The 24,352-nt window shown below is 41.0% G+C and overlaps 2 protein-coding genes and 1 long non-coding RNA gene across 4 annotated transcripts in view; 2 read left to right on the top strand and 1 right to left on the bottom strand.

Annotated features, from left to right (window-relative positions):
• Positions 1–8,306: 8,306 nt before the first annotated feature.
• LOC123620387 lies at positions 8,307–11,883 on the top strand. The gene is made up of 3 exons (XR_006728829.1): positions 8,307–8,488; positions 10,557–10,774; positions 11,573–11,883. It is a non-coding gene; the product is annotated as an uncharacterized LOC123620387 (long non-coding RNA).
• Positions 11,884–11,896: 13 nt separating this feature from the next.
• Positions 11,897–13,487, bottom strand: LOC123621160 (G protein-coupled receptor kinase 4-like). Its single transcript, XM_045526998.1, is given in 6 exon segments — positions 11,897–11,927; positions 11,992–12,691; positions 12,694–13,032; positions 13,035–13,422; positions 13,424–13,468; positions 13,470–13,487. Coding segments are annotated over 6 exon segments (1,521 nt in total).
• Positions 13,488–15,443: 1,956 nt separating this feature from the next.
• The window catches only part of USP32 (ubiquitin specific peptidase 32), a 202,253-nt gene continuing 193,344 nt past the window's right edge, over positions 15,444–24,352 (top strand). For both annotated transcript variants that reach the window (XM_045525578.1, XM_045525577.1), the window contains exon 1: positions 15,444–15,701. In XM_045525578.1, the coding sequence (XP_045381534.1) occupies positions 15,644–15,701 (58 nt within the window). In that variant the 5' untranslated portion in view covers positions 15,444–15,643. The remainder of the gene's footprint in view (positions 15,702–24,352) is intronic.

The raw sequence follows: 24,352 nt of genomic DNA, 5'->3' as shown, positions 1-24,352 counted from the left end.
AGCTCCTTCTGTGGGATCAAACCTGACTTCCTTTCTGGCCTGCATTGTGGGATAAATTACCCATGGATGTTTGATTTGTACAACAGTCATATATTGAGGTACAGTGCAAATCTGTGCAGAACTCTGTCCTCGGTAGTTATGTAGGAAAGAGAAAGAGATATAAGGAAGAGAAGCAAGCAGGTTCCATTTGGAAGGAGTTTATAGTTAGTGGAAAGTATCATAACCATATATAAATCCATTATGATGGTACAAGTGAGTGACATCTCCGTAAGTACAAAATCCCCACACTTCAGGTTGAATCCAAAGGGATGGAAAGAAGTACAGCATAGAGGTTGAGAGGTGTTAGGCAGGAATGGTTTCTGAAAATAATCGGTAGGCCAAATTTGATGGATTGGCAAGGATAAATTAGCATTTCTCTTGGTGGAAGGAATAGCATGGGCCAAGTCATGGAGGTGGTATGATAGGAAGAATTGTGTGGAAGAAAGAGATTGCATTAGATCACATTAGCTTCACTGAAGTGGAGAAACCAGATTAGAGAAAAGAGATGGAAATGTTAAGGAAGCCAGCCGCCTAAGCCAAGGACTGCATCCTCTACAGGTAGAGAAGTGAATCACTTGGGTTAGAGCAGAGAGATGGGCTAGGGAAGAGGAGAGGGAAGACAAGAGGAAGAGAGAAGGAGAACTCACAGAGGGCATGGCAGAGTGAGGTGTTTGGGGGTAGAATTTCTGCACCTACTAGGTTCAAGGAAAGCAATTCCTCACCCAGGAAAGAAAGTCAGACTTTGTGTTTATGTCATTAGCCTGTGTACCTTGAATGAAGTAGAGAATTCATTCAACAATTATATATTGAGTACCCTGTGCCAGCCAATAGGCCAGACCCTGGGGATATAAAAGTGAGTGAAACAGGCCCAGTCTAATGGGGGAGAAAGACATCAGTAAGTAAACCCAGTAATTTGCAATTATAGTGATAAGTTGTGACATCAGGTGTAATGAGCTATAATGACAGTAGCTGCTGACCAAGAAATCTTCAGATTGCTCTAGTTTCCCAGGTTCCCCTGAGGCTGGAAGGTGGGGAGATACTCTTAATAGGGATCAAGATGATCATACATCCTGGAAGAAATTTCTCCTAAATAAAAGGCAAAAACTATTTAGGTATATACATTTATTTCATGGGATATTTTTTTCAGTTTTTAAAAATAAACTTTATTTTGGTAAATAAAGATATAGAATCAAGATATAGAATATTTTCATCACACCCAAAAAGTTCCCTTTTTTTCACCTCTAGAAGTTCCATTTAGTTTTTATATATTTCTCTTCTTTCCTCATTATGTTCATGTTTCCTTTTAAATACCCAATATAGTTAGAATATAATAGCTGTTCTATCATATTTATCTGCTAATTCTATCATCTCTGTCATTTCTGGGTGGTTTCTGTTGACTGATTTTTCTCCTGGTTGTTTTTTTCCCTGCTTCTTTGCATACATAGTAATTTTTCTTTTTTTGAGACAGAGTCTCACTCTGTTGCCCAGGCTAGAGTGCAGTGGTGTCAGCCTAGCTCACAGCAACCTCAAACTCCTGGGCTCAAGTGATCCTCTTGCCTCAGCCTCCCTAGTAGCTGGGACTACAGGCACACGCCACCATACCTGGCTAATCTTTTTCTGTATATATTTTTAGTTGTCCATATAATTTCTTTCTATTTTTATTAGAGATGGGGTCTCTTGCTCAGGCTGGTCTCGAACTCCTGAGCTCAAACAGTCTATCCACCTCGGCCTCCCAGAGTGCTAGGATTACAGGCGTGAGCCCCTGGGCCCGGCCCATAGTAATTTTTGATTGGATGCTATTACGTTACATTGTTGAATGTCTACATTTTGTACTCTTCCCTTAAAGAGTGTAGGTCTTTGTTTTACCAGGGAGTTAACTTACTTTCAGATTAATTTGATATTTTTGAGGCTTGTTTTTAAGCTTTCTTAAGCAGGTCTAGAGTATATTTTACTCGAGGGCTAGTTTAGACCTTTTAGTAAGGTTTGACTCTTCTGTGGTCTCTCCTGAACATCTTGGGTGGTCACTGAGGTATTTCTCCTCTAATTGGTCAGAATGAATGTTTTCTAGCCCTGTACGAGCTCTGGCAGTTGTTCAGTTACATCTCTTCAATTGTTCTTTGCTCAGCCTCGGCCACATTAATATTCAGCAAAGACTCAAGACCCTATACATATTTTTGGAGCTCTTGGCATACCTTTTTCCTTTTTGGAATTCTGCATAGCAACTTCCAGCTGCCTCGGGTTCCATGAACTCCAATATCTGTGTCCTCAACTCAGTGAGACTGCCATGTTCTGATTTTTATCTGGAATGTATCTCTAGGCAGAAAGAAAGCCAGAGCAATTGTAGAAAGTTAGCTAGTTTGTTTTCTTTCTCAGTTCTGTTCTGCCTGTTGTCCAGTGTCTGAAAACAGTCGTTTTATGTGTTTTGTCTAGCTTCCTAGTTATGTATGGCAGAAGGGTAAGTCGGGTCCCTTTTAACTTCATCACGGTCAGAAAAAAAAGTTCTCTGTTTTACTGGAATTTGATTAGCATATCTGGTCTTTGAGAAACTGATAAACCTGACAAAATGGTGTTTGTAAAACTAAAGTTCCTCAACTGGGGTGACTGTACTAAGCATAGTGGCAACCTGGGAGACTTTTTTTGGGCAGCCAACAGCCTTGTCCAGGTTATATCTCACATCCCAATTCCTTACACAAAAGTTTCTGCTATTGAGTAAGTGAATCATTGAATGAACATAATTAAATTTAAGCATTATCTTTCTAGGACTCAAAAGAAATGCCTGACTGATTTGCTTTATCCTAAGAATTTACTAACTCCTTAGTCTATGAATCAGTTGGCCAAGAAGTTATCTAATCATAGTCATCATGAGAAACAAGACTAATTTGTCAGAGAATGAATGTTCATCATATGTGTGGTGAAAGCTTGCTGATGTTCTCAGTAAGGAAAAATAACTCATAAAGTAGTGACATGTTTCACTTCATACTGTCTTTTCTCAAGCATAGGGTAAGTATAGATTTTTGAGCATGATTCTGGATCTAGATTGCCTGGGTTGAAATCCTAGTTCTATCATTAACTAGTTGTATGACTTTGGGAAAGTTATTTAAACTTGTTGGAACTCAATTTTCTTCTTCTGTAAAATGGAGATAATAATAATATATGAGGGCTGTCTGGAAAGTATCCAGCCATTGGTAATACAATGAGAATGGTTATATAGCAGGATACTTTCCAGACAGCCCTTGTATACCTCATAGGACTGTTATGAGGATTAAATAATAATATATGTAAAATGCCCTAAACCAGTGTCTGACATGTGTAAGAGTTTAATAAGTGCTAGCAATTATTATTAAGTTATTTAAGAGGATGTACCTTGATTATATATCTCTTATAAAATAAATTTTTTTTTTCCCCAGGGACAGGGTCTTGCTTTTTCACCCAGGCTGGAGTACAGTGGCCCAGTCATAGCTAATTGTAACCTCAAACTCCTGGGCTCAAGTCATCCTCCTACTTCAGCCTCCTGAGTAGCTAGACTACAAGTGTACCCCACCACACTCGGCTAATATTTTTGTTTTATAGAAATGATGGTCTTACTATGTTGCCCAGGCTTGTCTCATAAAATGAATTCTTTATATGTCTTTGGTATGGCTAATTACTTATTTTTAGGTGATAACACTTCTAATGTAGGATTTCAGAATAATAAACTTTGAAAGAATAAAATTGCATACATGATGGTTATGAATAAATTTACTAAATGGCCATGATTTGCCTTTTAAAGATACTAAGTCTCTAAAACCAGACTTTTAATGATTATTCCTTGGTTGTTTGGGGATTGTAGCTAAAAAGACCTGCCTTCTATTTAAGTGTTGTTTTCATATTGGAAAGATGAGAAGGGTGTTTCTCAGCAGCCACTATTTTTAGAATTTGTGCTCTGGGACCACAATTGATGTTTCTTCAAGAGAGCTAATCCCACTCTCTTTTGTTATAAGGCTGATGTGCATTCTTCTCCTACAATTTCTCCATAAACCAAAAGAAGTTTCAAGATGCCTTTACTGTGTTAGGTAATTAAAAGGCCACTGAAAAGCTGAGTTTCAGTTTGGCCAAATCTCCCCTCTCAAAGAGGATTTCTCCTAGAACTAGCTGTTTAAGGAAATGAAATGTCTTCTCGTAGACATTTGGGCAAAGGTAGAACAAAACGATCTTCCCTGAGCCCCTAAAGTTACAAAAATCAAGTCCAGATTTGCCCCTAGAATTAAAAATATAAAAATATTAATGCTTAGTACCTATTCCATGTACACCGCATTTTAAACAAATCTTTTTATTTGGAAATAATTTTGAGCTTACAGTTTTACAAGTTGCAAAAATAAGAATAGTATAAAAAATGCTTGCATACCCTTTACTCAGATTCACCTATTAACATTTTGCTCAATTTGCTTTATCATTTGCATTATCTCTCCCCACTCCCATATAAATGACCTAGCTTCAGATGTAACATAGTGTCACTTCTGCTGCATTCTGTCATTGAAGCAGTCAAAAAGTTCTGCCTAGGCTCAAAGGGTAGGGAAATAATCTCCAGAAACATGTGTAAATGTGTGTGTGTCTCTACAGAAATACTTATATATAGTCACCAAATATGTATGTGTGAAAAAATGTATACATTTATTTATTTATTTAAGAGACAAAGTCTACCCAGGCTGGATGGAGTGCAGTAGCACAATCATAACTCGCAACAGCCTTGAGCTCCTGGGCTCAAGGGATCCTCTGCCTCAGCCTCCCTAGTAGCTGGGACAACAAGTGCCACCATGTCCAGCTAATTCTTCTTATTTTTTATAGAGACGGGATCTTGCTGTGTTGCCCAGGCTGGATCTCCAACTCTTGATCTCAAGTGATCTTCCTGACTCAGCCTCCCAAGTAGCTGGGATTACTGGCACACACCACCATGCCCACTTACAGTTTGTTTTTCCTGAACCATTTAAAAGTAAGTTGCATATATCTTGGTACCTTTCCTTGACATAAACTCAGAATATACTTACTACGAACAGGTGTTCAAGTCAAAAGGCACGGTATGTGAGGAATCACACCTGAGGAGCCTCAGTCACACCTGGACCTCATCTGGATGATGAGCTCCTAGACCCCCAAGCCTGAACCTGATGCCATGATGGGGGTTTTGGAGAAAGGGGTGAGTGTATCTTGCATTTAGGAGGAATCTAAATTATCATAACCAGAGGACAGTATCACAACAATATTTCTGGAGATTATTTCCCCTCCCCTTGAACCTGGGCAGAACTTTGTGACTGCTTCAGTGACTAGAATGCAGGAGAAGTGACACTGTATTACACCTGAGGCTAGGTCATAAAAGGAGATACAGATTATGCTCCCTCCACTGCACCCTGCTCTACCCACCTGTCTCTTGCAGGATGCTCACCTTTGGAACCTAGCCACGCTGTTGTGAGGAAAGAGGAGTTACAGTAGGTATAACTGACAGTTCCAGCTAAGATCTCAGCTGACAACCAGCATCAACTAGCAGATGCATGTGAGCAAGCCTTCAGAAGATTCCAGTCCCTAGCTTTCAAGCCATTGCAGCTGACACTAAATGGAGCAGAGGTTACCTGTCCTCACTGAGCTTTGCCCAGAATGCAGGTTCATAAGGGAAAATAAATGTTGTCATTGTTTTACACTATTAAATTTTTGCAGTAATTTCTTGTGCAACAGTGACAACCCAGAATCACACACAGTAGCATAGGTACACTCATTTGTGTAAACAAAGACATATTTGCTGTACGAGAATGTGATCCTGATTAGTGCTTTATCATTTCAGAAAAATAAGAATAAGAGATCAATGAGAGATTGGAGTATTGAGGATAGACAAAATACTGCTCCCCTATCAGACTTTTCCTTTTGAGGAGACAACTGCTAGAATGGAAGATCTTTATATTAGTGTTTGTACAATTCAAAATTGGGTGTGGTTAATAAATGCACACAATGACCTATTACCTAGAATTCCACTTTGCCCACCTTTGGTTTTGTTCCCTTTCCACAGAAACTGGAATATTTGGAATGATTTAGCACCCTTTTCCAGAAAGATTGCCCATGAGGCTAGTACGTGGTCTGAGTACTAATTAGGTGAGAGTTTGTCTCAGTGGGGGAAATTTGAACCCTTTCCTTGTGGATTTTCTGGGGACAATCTTTGTATCTACTGGCTACTCCCTTAGATTTTTTTTGCATGAATTGATTGGGTTGTCAATATTATCTACTGATGTATACAAAAGTTTGGGCCCCATCAATTTTTTTTGAGTGACATCCAGGCTGAAGTTCATGCATAGGCAGACCTACTTTTAATCCTTAAATATCCTTAATTATCATACTCTGACCTAATTCATCCTTTTAGAAAAATTTTGAGAGTGCTTATTGTCCCCAAAATATCCTGTTAAGTATTGCCCCATTGATAGCTCAAAGAGATCACAGCAAAACAGAAATCTGACAAAAACCAACAAAACTCTTAAAATCTACTTAAAAGCATTCCTGAACTGCTTATAATTTCTAACAAGTGTTAAAAGTAAGAAATATTACCTTGCTGATAATGGATTTTGATTTTTCAGTTGTTTTAGGAGCCAGCTTTGATTTTGTTGGTACAAAAGACATTTCTGATGAGGGAGAGCTTCTTATCTTTTCCAGTCTAGTTTTGCTTTATATCTCTGTGACTTTACTCACACTGTTCTTTTTTCTTGGCATGCCGTCCCCCTCTTCTTTGCTTTCCTACCTCTCTGGCTTTGCCTTCTCAGCCTTTTTTTTTCTTTGAAACACAGTCTCACTCTCTTGCCTGGGCTAGAGTGCTGTGGCGTCAGCCTAGCTCACAGCAACCTCAAACTCCCGGGCTCAAGCAATCCTTCTGCCTCAGCCTCCCGGGTAGCTGGGAGTACAGGCATGCACCACCATGCTTGGCTAATTTTTTCTATATATTTTTAGGTGTCCAGATAATTTCTTTCTATTTTTTTGGTAGAGATGGGGTCTCGCTCTTGCTCAGGCTGGTCTTGAACTTCCGACCTTGAGTGATCCTCCTGCTTCAGCCTCCCAGAGTGCTAGGATTACAGGCATGAGCCACCGAGCCCTGCCGGGAAGATGTTAAATAGGCATGAGTGAGGGACTTGCCAACTTCCTCTTTTTTATATGACTTTCCTTCCTCTTTCTAAGAAGCCCAGATTTGATTCTCTTCCCCCTTCCCCCTACTAGCATACCAGTGACTAAACAGAGTTGCCAAAAAACTTTTGACCAAATGCTATTTTATAGTTTTCAAATCCTTTTGGAAGAAAATATTGGGATTCTTAAAGATGTTAATTATTGGATCAGTACTACCAAGCACAAAGTTTTACCTAAACCTAGAGCCACAAATCACATGCTTCATTTCCTAACTCCTTTTAAGATGCTAATGATTAACTCCATCCCCATTCCTACTGTAAATCCCGGAGAGTTTCCAGATTACACCACAATTACTGGCTATTAAATACCTATATGAAGGCAGACATCTCTCTTTCTCAGAATTTTTTTTTTCTTTTTGATACAGAGTCTTGCTTTGTTGCCTAGGGATGAAGGCAGTGGCATGATCATAGCTCACTGCAGCTTCAAACTCCTGGACTCAAGTGATTCTTCTGCCTCAGCCTCCCAAGTAAATGGGACCACATGCGTATGCCACCATGTGCAGCTAATTTTTCTATTTTTTTGTAGAGATGGGGGTTCGCTATGATGCTCAGACTGGTCTTGAACTTCTGACCTCAAGCAATCCTCCTGCCTTGGCCTCCCAAAGTCCTGGGATTATAGGTGTGAGCCATTTTGCCTGGCCTCTGCCTCAGAATTTTTGATTATCAGAGTAATAGTTATTGATCAAAAGAAGGCTTGGAGTCAAGAAAGGGGGGACCATTAGAAAAACAACAGACTAAGAGTTCAGTAAAATTTGGAAAACAGAATAAAAGCATTGTATTAATAGCCAGGTGAGAAAAACTGAGCTTGAATTAAAAATGAAAACAGATTTGAGCTGGCAAGTGATTGTACATTTCAAGAAATAATGAGAGAATTTAAGAACTGGAAAAAGTCTGAGTTTAAATCTATCATCTACAAGATGAAGAAATCAAAGTCAAAGATACATAGCTAGAGTTGGCATTTTTGAAATACCTAAGAAAGCATAAATAATTTTGACTTTTGACAAAATTATTTATGACCTAAAGACTGAAATAAGGTATATCCTATGTGTTCAAAGTTGGAGTCTCTATTATTCTGTGTTTTAATTGGTGATTAGAATTCGACTGATGTACCTATACTCAAACTTGTAGTTTGTATTTTTCTAGAAAAGACTGGCCTAAGAGTACAATCCAGCTGCCACATAAGAAGGAATAAGGAGATCAGAGGAGGACTACAAGGAAGCTACTTAATTTTTCAGGAGCTAAGAAGAAAAAAGCAGCCACTGGTATACTCTCATAAGACCTATCCCCTAACCTTTGTAAACTATTAATTTGAAAGAGATACAAATACAGCTTCATTGCAGTTGGGGTGGAGAAGGCCAATCAATACAGGAATATTATATAAACATTTACTCACAGGTTCAGTAGGTAATGATGTATTAATATCTTTAGCTATTCTCCCAATATTTTGTCCAGGTTTAAAATGAAAATGAACTTCATGTCAAGAAAAGCAGGGATTCATTTATTTGTTGGCAGGATTTGTAATGGGTAAAGGGTAATGTAAAAAGTCTGCCTTGGCCAGGTGCAGTGGCTCATGACTCTAATCCCAGCACTTTGGGAGGCAGAGGTGGGAGGATTACTTGAGGCCAGAAGTTCAAGACCAGAGGCAACATAGCAAGTCCCTGTCTCTACAAAAAATAAAAAGTAATTAGCCGGGCATGGTGGTGCTTGCCTCTAGTCTCAGCTACTCTGGAGGCTCAGGCAGGAGGATCACTTGAGCCCAGGAGTCCGTCTCTCCAAAGAAAAAAAGGGGGTGGACTTTAGTGTAAACAAAAATATAATACATGTGACCACATCCTCATATTGTGTCACTAAAAGGTAATAAATCCATAATACTGGAAACTCAATTGTCTTATTGTATAGTCACACTTCATAGAGTATTGGTTTGACATTGTGGCAATGAAGTTATACATAAATCAGGTGCTCTTCCACGACTCTTGATTGTGTTGATCTCCTTATCTCTAGCTTCCCTAAGCTTTGGCAAGTACTATTAATGAAATGACTCTGTGCTATTCTTGTTATTTCTCTGGGAGTACCAATAGGAACACTATCATTTAGGTTGTCCAACTGGAAGTAGAAATTACATACCAATCTCCCATGCTTTAAATCTCCAATATGGACAACCCTTTCATAGGCATGTAATTATAGTTAAAGCGATGGTTTAGGCTAAGTTGGCTGGCCAACTCCTCAATGTATTACGTGAATTATAGTGAAATTGAACAAGCTAAATGATTAATAGAATTCCTTTCAGCAGGATAAGTAGATTTCAGATTTTCTACATTGTCAAACTTAAGTACTGTATCAATTTCAAGTTATAGAGGGATGTTTAACATTTGACTACCTACTATAGTGTAATACAAACTAAAAGGCAGGTTTTAATTCGAGTTTAACATTTAAAATTCCCAGCAGACATAACTATCTGCTTCACTGCCTTCAATAATGTGCTTAATTTAACTCAGACAAAAGAGAAATATTATTTCTTAGTTTGCTATCTCAATTTGAAAAATTTTTAGAAGTGTTTAATCCATAATAAATTTTGTGATGGAGTGAAAAATTTTATGGGTCTAGGGGAAGACAGGCCTGAAACTTAAGGAGGAAATTTTAAAAGTTACTGTGCTCTAAATCTTACATTATAAAGTTTATACAGTCATGTGCTGTATAATGACGTTTCAGTCAATGAAGGACCACCTACATGACGGTGGTCACATAAGATTGTAACACTATTTTTCCTGTACCTTTTCTGTGTTTAGAAATGCAAATAACCTTGGTGCCAATTGTCTATGGTAGCAAGCTGTACAGATCTGTAGCCTAGGAGCAACACACTATATACCATATAGCCTACGTGTGTAGTAGGCTATACCATCTAGGTTTGTGTAAGTATACTTTATGACGTTCACATGACAAAGTCACGTAACAATGTATATCTCTGAATGCATCCCTATCCCTAAACAATGCATAATTGTATTCTAGTCTTTCCTAAGTATTTTGTAATCATGTACTATCTCACGAGATAGATAAATTCCAACTCTAGTCCCATCTTTCAAGTGGGGCAAATGCCACAAAGAGATAAATTAATTTGTTCCCAAGTTCAGTGTAAATCAAGAGGGTAGATAAACATACAGGCCTATCTTTTGTGTAGCAAAGCTATCTTTAGGTACTGATTGTTTAGGACAGTAATAATGCCTATGGTATGTTGCCATTTAACTCTTGAAGGTTTCTTTCTCACAGCTGAGCCCTTACTTAAGATTCACTTCCCATAATTAGCATAATCTAACTCAGAACTGTACTCTGCAGGCTGAAGATGACTGAGTTGTTTTGTCTGAAGATGTCTGTCTACACTGAACTAATGACCTGGAAATTAAAGGCTTTGAAATACATTCCCAACCCCCTGATTCATGGCCTTTTAGTAATGCAACTACTAATCTGAGGTCTTAAAATTAACTGCCTCACGGTGAACTGGAAAGGGCAGTGCTATGACTATGTCCCACTGCTAATCTGGTCTGCCAGGAAAGGTGGGTAGAGAAACAAGAGTATTACCTTTTTTCTCTAGCAGGGCATATTAGAATCTGCTGGTTTTAGGAACTAAAATCCTTTTGCTGGCCCTAAATTACCTAACTGGCACCTTGACTCTAATCTAATCCAAATGATTTTCAATGTTGCTTCCTTATTTAGAAGCTTTGTAACTGTGACTTTCACGTTTAAGAGGAAAGTAAACTAAAAGGAGTTAAAAAGTGTGAACTAAAAGAAAATTTTAAGGCTCACCCCACCCCCTCACCAGCTTACTGAATGGAACCCCTTGTGGCCAAAGGAATACCCTAAAACTAGATTGCCTGCCTGCAGGAAGGAGGTCAGACAGGCCTCATCATGCTCCCCTCCCTTCTTGGGGACATCCTTTGTAATTCATTAACAGACCTAAGGGTATTCAAGACAAACCTGCAGGTCCTCAATTTATACAACAAATATATGTCAGGTGGCTTATCTCTAAGAGCTTCTTATCTTAAAACATTCCAAGCCTCTAGACAAAGCTTCACATCTTTAACCAATTACAAGCCAAAGAATCTTTTTCTTCCACATCTAAAAATATTTTAATTGTACTATCTTAATTCCATCCTGTTCTTCAAAATTACCTATCCTTACATGTGTGTAGATATAAAGCGTCTGAAGCAGACTGCCCAGATTACTGTTTGTGTTCACTATCCTTTCGTTGGCAAGAGTGTCCTGATCGTCTACGGGCATCCCCACTAGGCACTGACATATGCCAGGCCCTGTGCCAAGCACTCTGGAGACATAACCTTATCTGGTCCCTACAGCACATTCAGGAGGAGGCATAGTGACGGCACCATAGTCCTCAGCGTGGAGCTCAGCCACAGTCCCAGGACCTCATGAGCAGTGGAGTAGGGACGTGGATTCCAGGCAAAGGAAGCAGGTGTGCACTGTGGTGTGAGGTGAGCGCTGGCGTGAGAGGTGAAGCCAGTACTGATACCAGAAAAGGAACGCTGGACATGGAGGGCCTTGAAGGGCATGCGGAAGTCTCGAGGTAGTGCTATGGCTCCTGAGGAAGGCAGTGGCTCCGTGCCACCAGCAGTGAGGGCAGTGACTCCAGGCCCTGGGAACCAGAGCACTGCTGCGAAGGTCTACACAGGGTCTGGGGGTGGCTGTGGGGAGCTGGAGGTGATGGGGAAGGGAGGAAGAACCAGCTATGACAGGCACCACAGAGCAGAAGCCACACCCTGGCTGTCCCAGGTGATTCTGTATCTGCTTTAAAAAAAAAACTATGTTGCATGGATCACTGTTCCCAGGGACCATTACTCTTGGCAGCACACTCATGTCAGGACAGAAAGGAGGGTCCAGCATGTTTGCTTCCAGCCTCCTGAAGTTGATGTCCTTGAACACAGGGTGCTGCTTCACTCTGGCTGCTCCATCGCCCTTGCAGCCCAGCCGTTCACTTGGGTTCTTGGTGAGTAACATTCTGCAGATAGATTTGGTGTCCTCTGAAAACTTTTTGGAATACTCCTCAGTATCCTTCTTGACTCTTTGCTCTACCTCCTGCCGTCTGATTCTCTCTTTGAATTTTCTGAATGGAGAATGTCCCTGAATCATTTCATATATAAGACAGCCAAGTCCCCACCAATCAGGACTAAATGTATAGTTTTCATTATTGATAACTTCAGGAGCCACGTAGCCAACTGTTCCAACTCTACCTTGAAACGTCTGCCCTTCTGAGATCTCCACAGCTAAACCAAGGTCTGAAATCCGGATATGTCCACGATCATTGAGGAGAATATTCTCAGGCTTTAAGTCTCTGTATACAATTCTCTCCCTCTGTAAATCTTCCAAGCCACAACGCACCTCTGCAGCATAGAAAACAGCTCTCTGCTCATCAAAGCCAGAATTATCCAGGTTGTAAATGTGAAACTTCAAATCCCTCAATGCATAATGGTGAGTACCAAGCACAAGGCATCTTTGGTTTCATAAGTGTAGGCTAAACTAACTACAAATCTACTATGTACTTTTTCTAGGATTCTTTTTTCCTTTAAAGCCATAGCTTCACCTTTCCTCTTCTTTATTCTTTTTTTTCCTAGTTTTTTACAGGCATACATTTTTCCTGTGGCTCGTACTTGACAGGCACAAACCTCTCCAAATCCTCCTTTTCCTAGAACTCTGTAATGTCTAAATGTGTTCGTTACTGGTTGCCTTTCCAGCAGTTTCCATTGTAAAAACTGAGAATAATATGAGCTTTCTTGGTATTCTTCAAATGGTTTCCCTCTTAGTTATGGACAACTCTAGTGCATTCCTCAAAGACTTTTTTGCAAGGGTGCTGCTTCAGTCTGGATCTACATTCTTTCATAACATCTAGAATTATTTCTGGCAAGGGGTCTGCTGACTCATTAATGAAGAATTTATCTAAGACTGACAGTACACAATCACTTCGGTCCTCATCCTCAGCAACTTCATATTCTGACACTGTATCCAAGAATTCAATGCATCTCTTTAGATTAGGCTTTGTATCACAGAATTGCCTGAAGAGAGTTCTTCTTATTGGCTGCTTGTCACAAAGACTGTTATAATCCTTTTCAATGGAAAGTCTGAGCTCGCACCAGTAGCTGACGGGCAGCAGCTTCAATATCTCCCTCCATTTTCTGCTACGACCATATTTTTTGGCCATATCCCCCTAGGCGCGCTTTCAAATGCAGCGTGTTGGCTAAAGACGTTCTCCAGCTCCATGCTCCGCCGCCGCCTCCTCACAGCATCGCTCTCCGGGCGCCACCCGCTCGTCGGGCCCGGGATCGGGCCCTGGGAGGCTGTCCCGCTGCCGCCGCCGCCGGCGCGGAGGTCAGCCCGGGGAGGCCTCGCCACGGACCCCACAGAGGGGATGGCCGGACTAGGAGAGCGGGCAGCGCGGCCAAGACGAGTCTCCGCTGTGATCGCCGCCGCGCTGTCCCTCGGGCTCCTCTCAGCCCTATAGCCCTCCCCCAGCGCGTGCAACTTCCTCCTTAGGGCCAGGTCCCAGGCAACCCCCAGTCACCACAGTGGGGCTCACTAGCAGGGCGCCTCCCCTCTGCGGCAACAGTACTGCCGCCGCCTGCTACTCGCACACCGCCAAAGAATCTTTAAACCCACCTATAACCTGTAAGTCCCCGCTTGGAGATGGCCCACCTTTTCAGGCCAAACCAATGTGTGCCTCCCACGTATTGATTTACCTGTAGCCCCCATCTCCCTGAAATGTATAAAACCAAACTGTAACCCAACCACAGCGAGTCCACTTGCTCAGGCCTTCTTGAGCATGGCTCTGGGTCACGGTCCTCAAATTTGGCTCAGAGTAAATCTCTTTAAAATTACTTTACAGAGTTTGCTTTTTTTTTCCTGTTAACAAAAGCATGGAACTGAATAATTCTATTGTATAAATATACCACATTTTGTTTATCCATTCAAGACATTCCTAGTTGTTTTCACCTTTTGGCTATTGTGAGTAATCGTGCTATAAACATGGGTACACAAATAGCTGTTCACATCTCTGCTTTCAATTCCTTTGGGTATTAAATTCTGCTTTCAATTCCAGAGGCAGATCTGGGAAATTCTGACACATGATACAACACAACGAACCTGGAAGACACTATGCTAAATGAAACAAGCCAGTCATAAAAGAGAACTACTGTATAGTTCCAGTCATATGAAATACTTAAGAGTAGTCAAATTAATGGAAAGTAGAATAGTGGTCGCCATGGACTGATGGGATGGGGAAATGGGGAGTCACTGATGGGGAGAGTTTCAGTTTTGCAAGAAAAAAAAAGTTCTGGAGATGGATGGTGGCAATGGCTGCACAATAACGTAAAAGTTCTCAATGGCACTAAAAATGATACAGTTAAAAAAAAAAGCAAGGTACTTCATTCTAAGCCTTGTAAACCCTCACATTTCTGGCGGAGAGCAACTCTGGGAGTGAAGCAAGATAAGCCTGGTGGCGCGGTTTCCAGAGTCTGCAAGAGGCAGGCCCAGGACGGAGGAGGCGGGCCGAGGGGCATCCGGCGGCAGTCCTTTCCCAGGGGGGACAGAATGATGCGAAAGCGAAGATACTCTCAACCTCGTTACAAGGTTCACTTTCCTTAGGGATCTCCCTGCCAGGAATAAGCATTCTTTCGTCACAGGAAAGCCCTCAGATTCTTTCTTTTCACAACTCCTTCCCATCAAAAATTTCCTTAACATGAGGAGTCTCCCGCCTGCTTACTCATGAACCGCGCCCCTCAGACCCCTGTTCCCCAAGATTCCACTTGTCTTGCGAGATGAGCCTCGGCCACTGCCAGACTAACCGTCACTCGCTCTGCCCCGCCCGCCAAGCGCCAGGGCGTGTGGGCGTGAGGGGCCGTCCTCGGGCGCCCCGGAAGTCACCGCCCTCCCTCGCCGGCGGAGGAGCCCGGACGGGCCTCGCGGCTCGGGATTGGCGGATGACGCGTCACGTGCGGGGAGGCGGCCCTCCCCTCCGCTCATGCGCGCGGCTAGCGTGGGGCGGGGCGGAGTGTGTGGCCCTGGGCGGCCATTACCCGGAACAATCGCGGGCCTCGGGTCAGGTGACCCTTGGCAGGGCTGGCGGGAGGAGGGCGGGGGGAGGGAAGAGGGCGTGAGGAGGGAAGGGAAAGGAGGAGAGAGGAGAAGGGCGGAGTAGTAGGGAGGGGAAGGAGGCGGGGTGGAAGCGGGTCACGTGATTCGGCATGGGGGCGGTGGCGGCGGCCGGGAGGAGCCGCCGGGGCAGAATCCGCACTTGTTAGTGTGGGGGGAGGTGGGGGCGGGGGACGCCGACACCGTCACCCAGGGACGCCGAGGAGAAGGCGGGAGGGGGGTGGGGGCGAGATCAGGCTCCGACCCCCGGCCGAGGGGATGAGGGGAGCATGGGCGCCAAGGAGTCACGGATCGGATTCCTCAGCTACGAGGAGGCGCTGAGGAGAGGTGAGGGGGGAGGGGTCTGGGCGAGCTGCCGGGGAGGCCCGCGACGGTCTGCTCGGAGGGTGGGTGACCGGGAAAAGAGAGGGGAGGTTGAGGGTGTGGGGCGCCTGAGGCGGAAGGGAATGGCAGCCAGTGCTGGGGAATATTATGGGGGAGTGAGGTCAGGTGGGAAGCAGTGTTTGGGAATTGGGACCGTATGGAAGGGGGCGAAGCTTTCCCTTAGAGAGGGGCATCAGGCGCTGGCAGGGCAATGTCCGTGCTCTCTGGTGGCGTTGTTGTCCTGGATGTGTCCAGGGAAGTCCTCCTCTCCCCCTTTTCTTGGGTGGCTCCAGCCCTTCCAGTCCCCCTCATCCTTCACAGCCATTTTCTCATATCACTCCTGCATGAAAATCTCCAACACCACCCTAACCTGGTTCCTAACAGCCTTAGCTGGAAGGGAGAGAGGAGGCGGCTACAAAGCGCTCTTCTTTTTGCTATACTGGAACTCCTTCCTATTGGGGAGTCTCTGCCTTTTCCAGGGGCCTTTGCCAGGCTCTTGGGGGCTATGACCAACCACTCCTGCCACCCCTCACCCTTTGAGCGGCTGACTTTGATAAGAACGACCTCAAATTAAGTTGTGTTTGAGGTGAGGTGAGATGAGACTTGCCAGCTGGAGTTGCCACAAGACCTTGTCTTAGGTTTCATCTCCTCAGTCGTTGACTAGAGCCTTTTGCTGCATTTGATTCCCAGTTCATACCCACTCCCATCCCATAAAATGGCATTCGGAAGTCCAGCATTCTGATATTGTGTTATAGCTCCCTTCAGAGACTGGCCTCGCTGCCAGTCCCGGCCTGCTGCTCATTGGCTGTGATGCACAGTATATTGTTAACAGCCCCAACCCCCTTCCACTTACTCTGATACCGCTGTCCATAAGCACTAAAGCACACGCTAACTGGAAGTGTCTATTGCACAGTTGATGGCCGGAATATTATGGCTGGGATTTCAGTGTGTGTATGTGTGTGTGCTTGCGTTTCTTTTCGACATGTAATAGATATTCTTGGTTAGAAGTGGAAAACGTTAAGATTAGGTACTAGGCATTATTGTTAACAGGTTTCTAAGTCAAGAAACCAGCCATGCTCCAGGTGGTTTCAGTAGCTAAGGATGTAAAATGAAAATCAGGTTCAAAGACAGGCATGAGACTTTAGAAGTGAACTCTTGTTCATATATAGGAAGAAGAGGAATAACTTCAGTGGGCCATCCTCTGACAGTAAGATACAGGGTTTTTTAGATGTATTAGTTGTGGACTTATCAGAATAACAACAAAAAAAAGCTTTTTATGTCTTTTTTCTTGTGGAACAGTATAGTGATCTGAGGACAATCTCATTTGAATTTTTTTTCCCCCTGGTCCAATATGAGAAATATTCCAAATTCTTGATGTGTTTCCAGCCCTAGTAGGCTAGTCATTTCCGGGATGCTGTTGAGCCTGACAGATCTGGCCTCAGTTAGGCAATAGCTTACGTGACATGAAAGAGGACATTAGTCAAACTAATTTACAGCTTAAAGGTTCAGAAGTGTTTCTTAAGTTTGAAGGGTGTGAAGCCAGTGATGTACCTGGCTTTAAGAGATTCTAAAATTAAACTTTTATTCAACTGTAACCTGCTTAATCTCATTTCAAACTAAGATTGTATGTTTGTAAATATAAATTAACTGTGCATTTTAAACTGATCTGACTGAAGGTTTTTGATTAGTTAAGAAGTGTCTGCCTGTTGAATTCTAAAACACATGTATTTGAAGGGGTAGCAAAATATTTGTTAAAACTTTTTTTATAAGTATTGTTTGAAGGAATTCCTCCTATCAGTTTTGCCTCAGAGGAGAATTAAAGCAAAAGAGAGAAGCAAGTTGATAAAATAGCATTTCTAAATGTAAATCAGGAACCTTTTTTTTTAAAGTGGGTAACTCATTTAAACATGATACTGTTTGCTTTAGTAAATGTCAGACTTTAATATAGAATTTCTTTCGGTAAGGTTACAGAAAGTTTATAAAGCTTTTGATAGAGCTAAAAAATGGTTTGAGAACTTTTTTGGGGCACTTGAGTAATGTAAATAGGTGCTAAAACCTGCATGGATTGGGTTCATCTGCTTGTTTGTATTGTATAAGGTGAGTGGGGGAGGGAGTAGATAGGATTTGACACTCATTAGTCCAATGTGTGTTATATGAATCATTGTACAAGTGAAAAACAAGCTTGATAAAACGACTGAAATACTTGCCCCATTGGCTTTACTTAAAATTATTGAGCACTAAATAATGCCTAAGCGTAATTAGGTAGTATTAAAAAAATCAGATATATATTAGCACATACAAACATGGAATTGCAGGGAGTTTATCTTGCAAAGTGAGGCCTTAGAAATGAAGTGTTATGTTATTGACAGATAACACTTACTGGACCTGAGTGGAAGGGCAGTCTAGTGACTTCACTTATATTTTAGAAGCTCTAGAAATTAGGAAGATTGGTTTTGTGTACAGGTTTTCACTAGATTACATGTCAGTTATATAAACCTTAATGGTTTTCTGAAAGTGTAGTTTAAACATTTTTATGGAGATATGTTAATGGTAGCTTTTATTTTTGGCTTCTGTCTGTTTTTCTTAAATATCTTGATAGAACACAAGGGAAAGCTTGGCTATTGTTTATATTACATGTGTTTTCTAAGGAAGTATACCTGTTGTATTTCATGGATACTGAGACTTTTAGCAGTCCTGTTCTTCTCTTTATTTCCCCTCCTTATTTCATCAATTTATGGGTTGTGTATTCATAAAAATGTATTCTAAATGCTTAGAACACAGCATTCAAAAAACGTTGAATGGAAGATGAGTTGCAGTTTAGAGCATTTTAGAAATCCAAGAAACCCTAAATATGTTCTCCAGTTCGTTAATTCTTATTTCTTCTCTGCTTCTTTCTCCTTTTTTTCATCTTTCTGGAAACTGGATTATAAGACCTTTTTTTTTGTGTGCCAAAATTGGCTGAATTAAAATGGTTTTTAACTTTTAAATTGTGATAATAAAATATAGTAGGTGAATTTCTTTTAATCCCTTTCTTTAGTTAGAATTTGGCGCTTATATCAGACTAAGTAGCTGAGTGGTGAACTGTATATAATATGGTACAGCTATATTGTGGATTCATATTTTCCAGTATTCCTTTGCTCATTCATTCAACAGATTTTTACTAAATGCTAGCTATGGATTAGGCACTGAGGAAACGGATAAACAAGACCCTCTCTCTAGAAGCATATAGCCTGGGTCAGTGTTACTGATCTACACTGATTTTTTTTTTTTTTTTATTGAGACAGAGTCTCACTCTGTTGTCCGGGCTAGAGTGCCGTGGCATCGGCCTAGCTCGCAGCAACCTCAAACTCCTGGGCTCAAGTGATCCTCCTGCCTGGGCCTTCCAAGTAGCTGGGACTACAGGCATGTGCCACCATGCCTGACTAATTTTTTTTCTGTATGTATTTTTAGTTGTCCAGCTAATTTCTTTCTTTCTTTTTTTTTTTTTTGGAGACGGAGTCTCGCTCTTTTTGCCCTGGCTAGAGTGCTGTGGTGTCAGCCTAGCTCACAGCAACCTCAAACTCCTGGGCTCAAGCGATCCTTCTGCCTCAGCCTCCTGAGTAGCTGGGACATGCCCAGCTAATTTTTTATATATATTTTTTAGTTGTTCAGATAATTTCTTTCTATTTTTTAGTAGAGATGGGGTCTCGCTTTTGCTCAGGCTGGTCTTGAACTCCTGACCTCGAGCGATCCTCCCGCCTCAGCCTCCCAGAGTGCTAGGATTACAGGTGCAGTGAGCCACTGTGCTCGGCCCAGCTAATTTCTTTCTATATATTTTTTTAGTAGAGATGGGGTCTCACTCTTGCTCAGGCTGGTTTCGAACTCCTGAGCTCAAACGATCTGCCCGCCTCGGCCTCCCAGAGTGCTAGGATTACAGGCGTGAGCCACCATGCCTGGCCTACACTGAATTGTATAGAGATGGTCCCTGATTTATAATGGTTTGACTTATGATTTTTTGACTTTATCATGGTGTAAAAGCTTTATGCATTCAGTAGAAACTGTATTTCAGTACAGTATTCAATAAATGAGACATTCAACACTTTAGTGCAAAATAGGCTTTGTGTTAGATGATTTTGCCCAACTGTATGCTAATGTAAATATTCCAAGCACATTTAAGGTAGGCTAAGTGTCTTAAATGCTTTTTTTTTTTTTTTTTTTTGATATAGGGTCTTGCTGTGTTGCCTGGGCTGGAGTGCAGTGGCATCAGCGTAGCTCACTGCAGCCTGGGCTCGAGCAATCCTCCTGCCTCAGTCTCCCAAGTAGCTCGGACTACAAGTATATACCACCATGCCTGGCTAATTTTTTGATTTTTTTTTTTTTTTTGTAGAGATGGGGTCTCACTCTTGCTCAGGCTGGTCCTGAACTCCTGGCCTCAAGTGATCCTCCCTCCTCAGCTTCCCAAAGTACTAAGATTACAGGCGTGAGCCACCATGCCCAGCCTTTAAATGCATTTTTGACTTAGCAACTTAATGATGGGTTTGTTGGGAGGTAACCCCATTGTAAGTTGAGGAACAACTGTTTGTATATATTAAAGTGTACGCAAGACTACCCATAGTGGGTGGGAATAAAATATTAGAACTTTTGTTTATAGTAGTAATTTGTGTATGTTTACACGATATGTTCAAAAGTAGTATATACATGTATATCATTTATAAGTGATTAACATATGGTATATTAAGTGCTGTGATACTATAAAAGGAAGTGCTTTAGGAATGCAGAGTCTGTGTGGATATCTGCAATGGCCTGGGTGGTACCCCAGCACTCTGTTCATTTCATAGTAGGTACTCAATAATTGTGTGTTAAGGAATTTAATTTCCAAGTTACTTACAGGTTGTTGTGTTTGCTAGTGGAATAATCAAGCATGTAATAGTTGAAGATTCCAGTACTTTTAATTTTGCTTATCCACCAACCTTAAGATGCTCTAAAACATTGTATCCCCAACCAAGATTTTGTTCACCATTTTCTTAGTATTAAAATTTCATTAGAATTATACTACCTATGATGCAATGTTAGCTGGTCTAGCATAATATATCATTCTATACATGAAAATTGAATTTTGCTGTTGATACCTTCTGAGATCCACTATTTATTCTCCTTTATTAAAGCATTTATTTGCCTTCATATGAATTTGTTAAATTCACCAGTGAGCTCTCTAGCATTAGTGTGGAATTGTCGGTATTAGTTAAGCCTTTTATAAGTGTACCTAGGTAGCTAGGTTTTATTACTTGTAAAGGAGAAAAATGGAGCGGTTTTAAATTACTCTGCTTATATGTGTAGCCTTGTAAGTAGTTACAAAGATACTGTTCTTCATGATCTTCAATTCATACATTTGGCAGGTCAGTAGCAAAGAGGAGATGAGCCCTGGATTTTGGGGAGTGAGCAGAATGAGGTGACATCACTTGCTGGTTAGTGAGCTCCCCATTTAGCAAAATGGACAGCTGTTTGATTTTTCTTGTTCATTGTCTGTCTTTGTGCTTAGTGAGACTTTACAGTGACAGCATTCAGGGTTGCCTTCCAGAAGGATGTGTAAGTAACTTAGAGTTGACATTGTGATGCCCAACCAATAGCCAAGTATTTTCTCAGGAGAAGAAACGGAAGATTTTTGGCAGTTATTTATGTGCAAGGTCATAGGAAAAGTTAGGGAAGTGATTATTATTTTTGCTGCAGTTGTAGAAAATCTGTTTTTGGAGTACTAGAGTACTGCTGAGAGTTTGAATTAGAAGCTTTAATGTTAAACATCTGCAGTGGTGTGGGGATTTTTATTTATAAATTAAAAGTTGGTGGTTTGATAGTAGTGCTGAGAAGACTAAGATGGGACAGACAGTTCTTTTCATATTATATTCAGCAAGCATGGCTTCTTTTTTCAGAGTTTGTTTATGCTTCCGCTTTTGCCCACGGGGCCTCATGATATTTGTGTTTAAGTTGAACCTTTCCATCTCTGTTCTACATGCCAATAAGTCCTCTCATTTAATAATAAAGAGTTCTTGGAGGTTAAATAAAGGTGGATAGTTAATTACTGACACAAAAACCTGATAAAGTAGCCTTTTGAGTATTTACTTTTATAGTCACAGACCTATGTATTCTAAGACCTATCTATTCAAAGATGACCAGTATTCAAGGCCTTCCCTTAATAACTCTTTATTAGGGATTTCATATCATTAACATAAGGCTCTTTATTATAGGGAATTCTCAAGCTTATCACTATCTTGTGAATAAGATTCAAGAAAACTGATATTTTGAAACCTTGCTATAACACGTTTCTTAGAGTCCTTGATATTGGACTGCATTAAAAGCAAAGCTATGTTAAAATGAGGTTTTATGGAGGAAGTTCTCCAGTGCCTCTTTCATTTCTATAACAAAGTTAGGTTGTCCCAGCATCTTACCCCTGTGGAAAAAGCCTTTTAACATTTGCTGTGGTTGTCTTTTGCTAATGACTTCGTGAAAGGGTCTGGAGAGATTCCATTACAAAAAGGATCCTTGTATTATTATCATCAAGATAGGCCTCTACTAGTCATGGGAAACACTATGGTAAATGGCACCACTATTTCAACCCAATTACTAAAGCCAAAAATCTGGAGACATCCTGAGTTCCTCCTTTTCTCTCACTATCTGGCTTATCCCTTTATCTCCAGGTGAATCTGTCACTGGTCCTGTTAGTTTTGTACCCAGTCCAGTCTGTTAACTTTTGCTTATCTTCATTGCCTCCACTCTAGTCCTAGCTGCCATCATTGCTTGCTGAAAGATAGCATATAGTAGTTTCCCAGTTTCATACAGCAGAAACTCTTAAAATCCAAATCAGATATTCCCACTCCTTTCTTTAAAGCCGGTATAAATAACGAGGAATAAAATGTCTTCCTTACAATGGTGTACAAGGCTTTAAAGGTTCCTACTTAAAACTCCAACCTCAATCATAGTAATTTCCCTTTTGGTTTCTATACACTAGCCACACTATCTTTCTTTTTGTTGTTAGAACACTGTTCTGGCTTACAGCCTTTGCATTGCCACTTTCTCTAATTTTGGAAAGGCTATTTACAAATTTTTACATGTCTGGCTCATTCTTATATCTCATGTCCCCAGTTCAGATGGCCTCAGGGAGGCCTTTCTTTATCACTTTATACAAAATGGTATTCTTTTGTCACTATTGCAATATTCCTTTTTTTTTTTTCTTTGAGACAGAGTCTCACTCTGTTGCCAGAGCTAGAGTGCCATGGCATCAGCCTAGCTCACAGCAACCTCAAACTCCTGGGCTCAGCAATCCTTCTGCCTCAGCCTCCTGAGTAGCTGGGACTACAGGCATGCACCACCATGCCCAGCTAATTTTTTCTATATATTTTTAGTTGTCCATATAACTTCTTTCTATTTTTAGTAGAGACGGAGTCTTGCTCTTGCTCAGGCTGGTCTCGAACTCCTGAGACCAGGAATCTCAAACCATCCGCCCGCCTCGGCCTCCCAGAGTGCTAGGATTACAGGTGTGAGCCACCACACCAGCCTGTTGCAATATTCTGAATAGTTTCTTTGTAGGTTTTTACCATAATATGTAATTATAATGTATATTGTCAGGCATGTTACTGAATCCCCAGTGCCAGGATTGGTGCAGTGCCAGTGTGTTTTAAGTGCTCTGTAACTATTGGATGTCTGGGTGGATGTATAAATATATAAATGATGGAGAGAAGATGTGGAGAACTCGGGGGGTAAAAAATGGAGTGTGGACAGTGAGTATACTAAGCATATCCATCTCAAAATTTCTTTTCCTGTAACTGAAAAAGTTTGTGCTAAAAGTTTTCAATCATAGTTAAAAATGTGAAAATGTAACAATCTTAAACGTAATGTATAATTTTGTCTGTTTAGTTCAAATACTTTTACCTAGTGTAAATCCCTGAGAGACTAATGTGGGAGTATGTATTGTGTTTATTAACACTTGAGAATACCTTTTGGTTATGTATAAGATTTAATAATTTTGCTCACAAAATGATTGCTTTTATCTGATGTTGTTCATGTACTTTTTCTCCCTGACAAGTATCATCCTGCTGCCATGTATGAGGTTAGAGTTGGAAGTGTATTTGCTTGAAGTGTTTTAGAGAGTTACTTTGAAAGTTGAGAATAAAAGTTCAACATACAGAGCTTTCTCATTGTTTCTAAATAATGATGATTTTAAATTAAATTATACTACTTTATATTACTAGCTTGTTTTTGGGTTTAAGATTCTTTTTCTTTTATATTCAATGGGTAATGTTTTTTTTTCAATTTTTATTTTTCTCAGTGATATATGCACATAATTTAGGATCAAATGATATTATAGGGCTTGTTAGGAAAACAGTACTGCCCCCATTCCCCACCAGTTTTTCTCCAGCCCATGAGCCAATGACTTTGACACTTAAATTTATTAATTTGGTCTTTACCTTTATATTTCAAAATAATATGTTATCTTGCTACTTCTGTTTTTTTTCCCTCTTAAGGCCTATTTATTGCCCTCCCATTATTGAACATGAGGATTCAGCTTTTTATCATACTGCTGCCATCCTCCAAAACACATATATTCTTCCTCTCCTATTTCCTCATGCTTAGTATATATATAT

Source organism: Lemur catta, chromosome 15 (genome assembly GCF_020740605.2).
Source record: "Lemur catta isolate mLemCat1 chromosome 15, mLemCat1.pri, whole genome shotgun sequence".
Lineage (NCBI taxonomy): Eukaryota > Metazoa > Chordata > Mammalia > Primates > Lemuridae > Lemur > Lemur catta.
The sequence above is the reverse complement of the archived record's forward strand: the minus strand, read 5'-3'. Positions and strand labels throughout refer to the sequence as shown.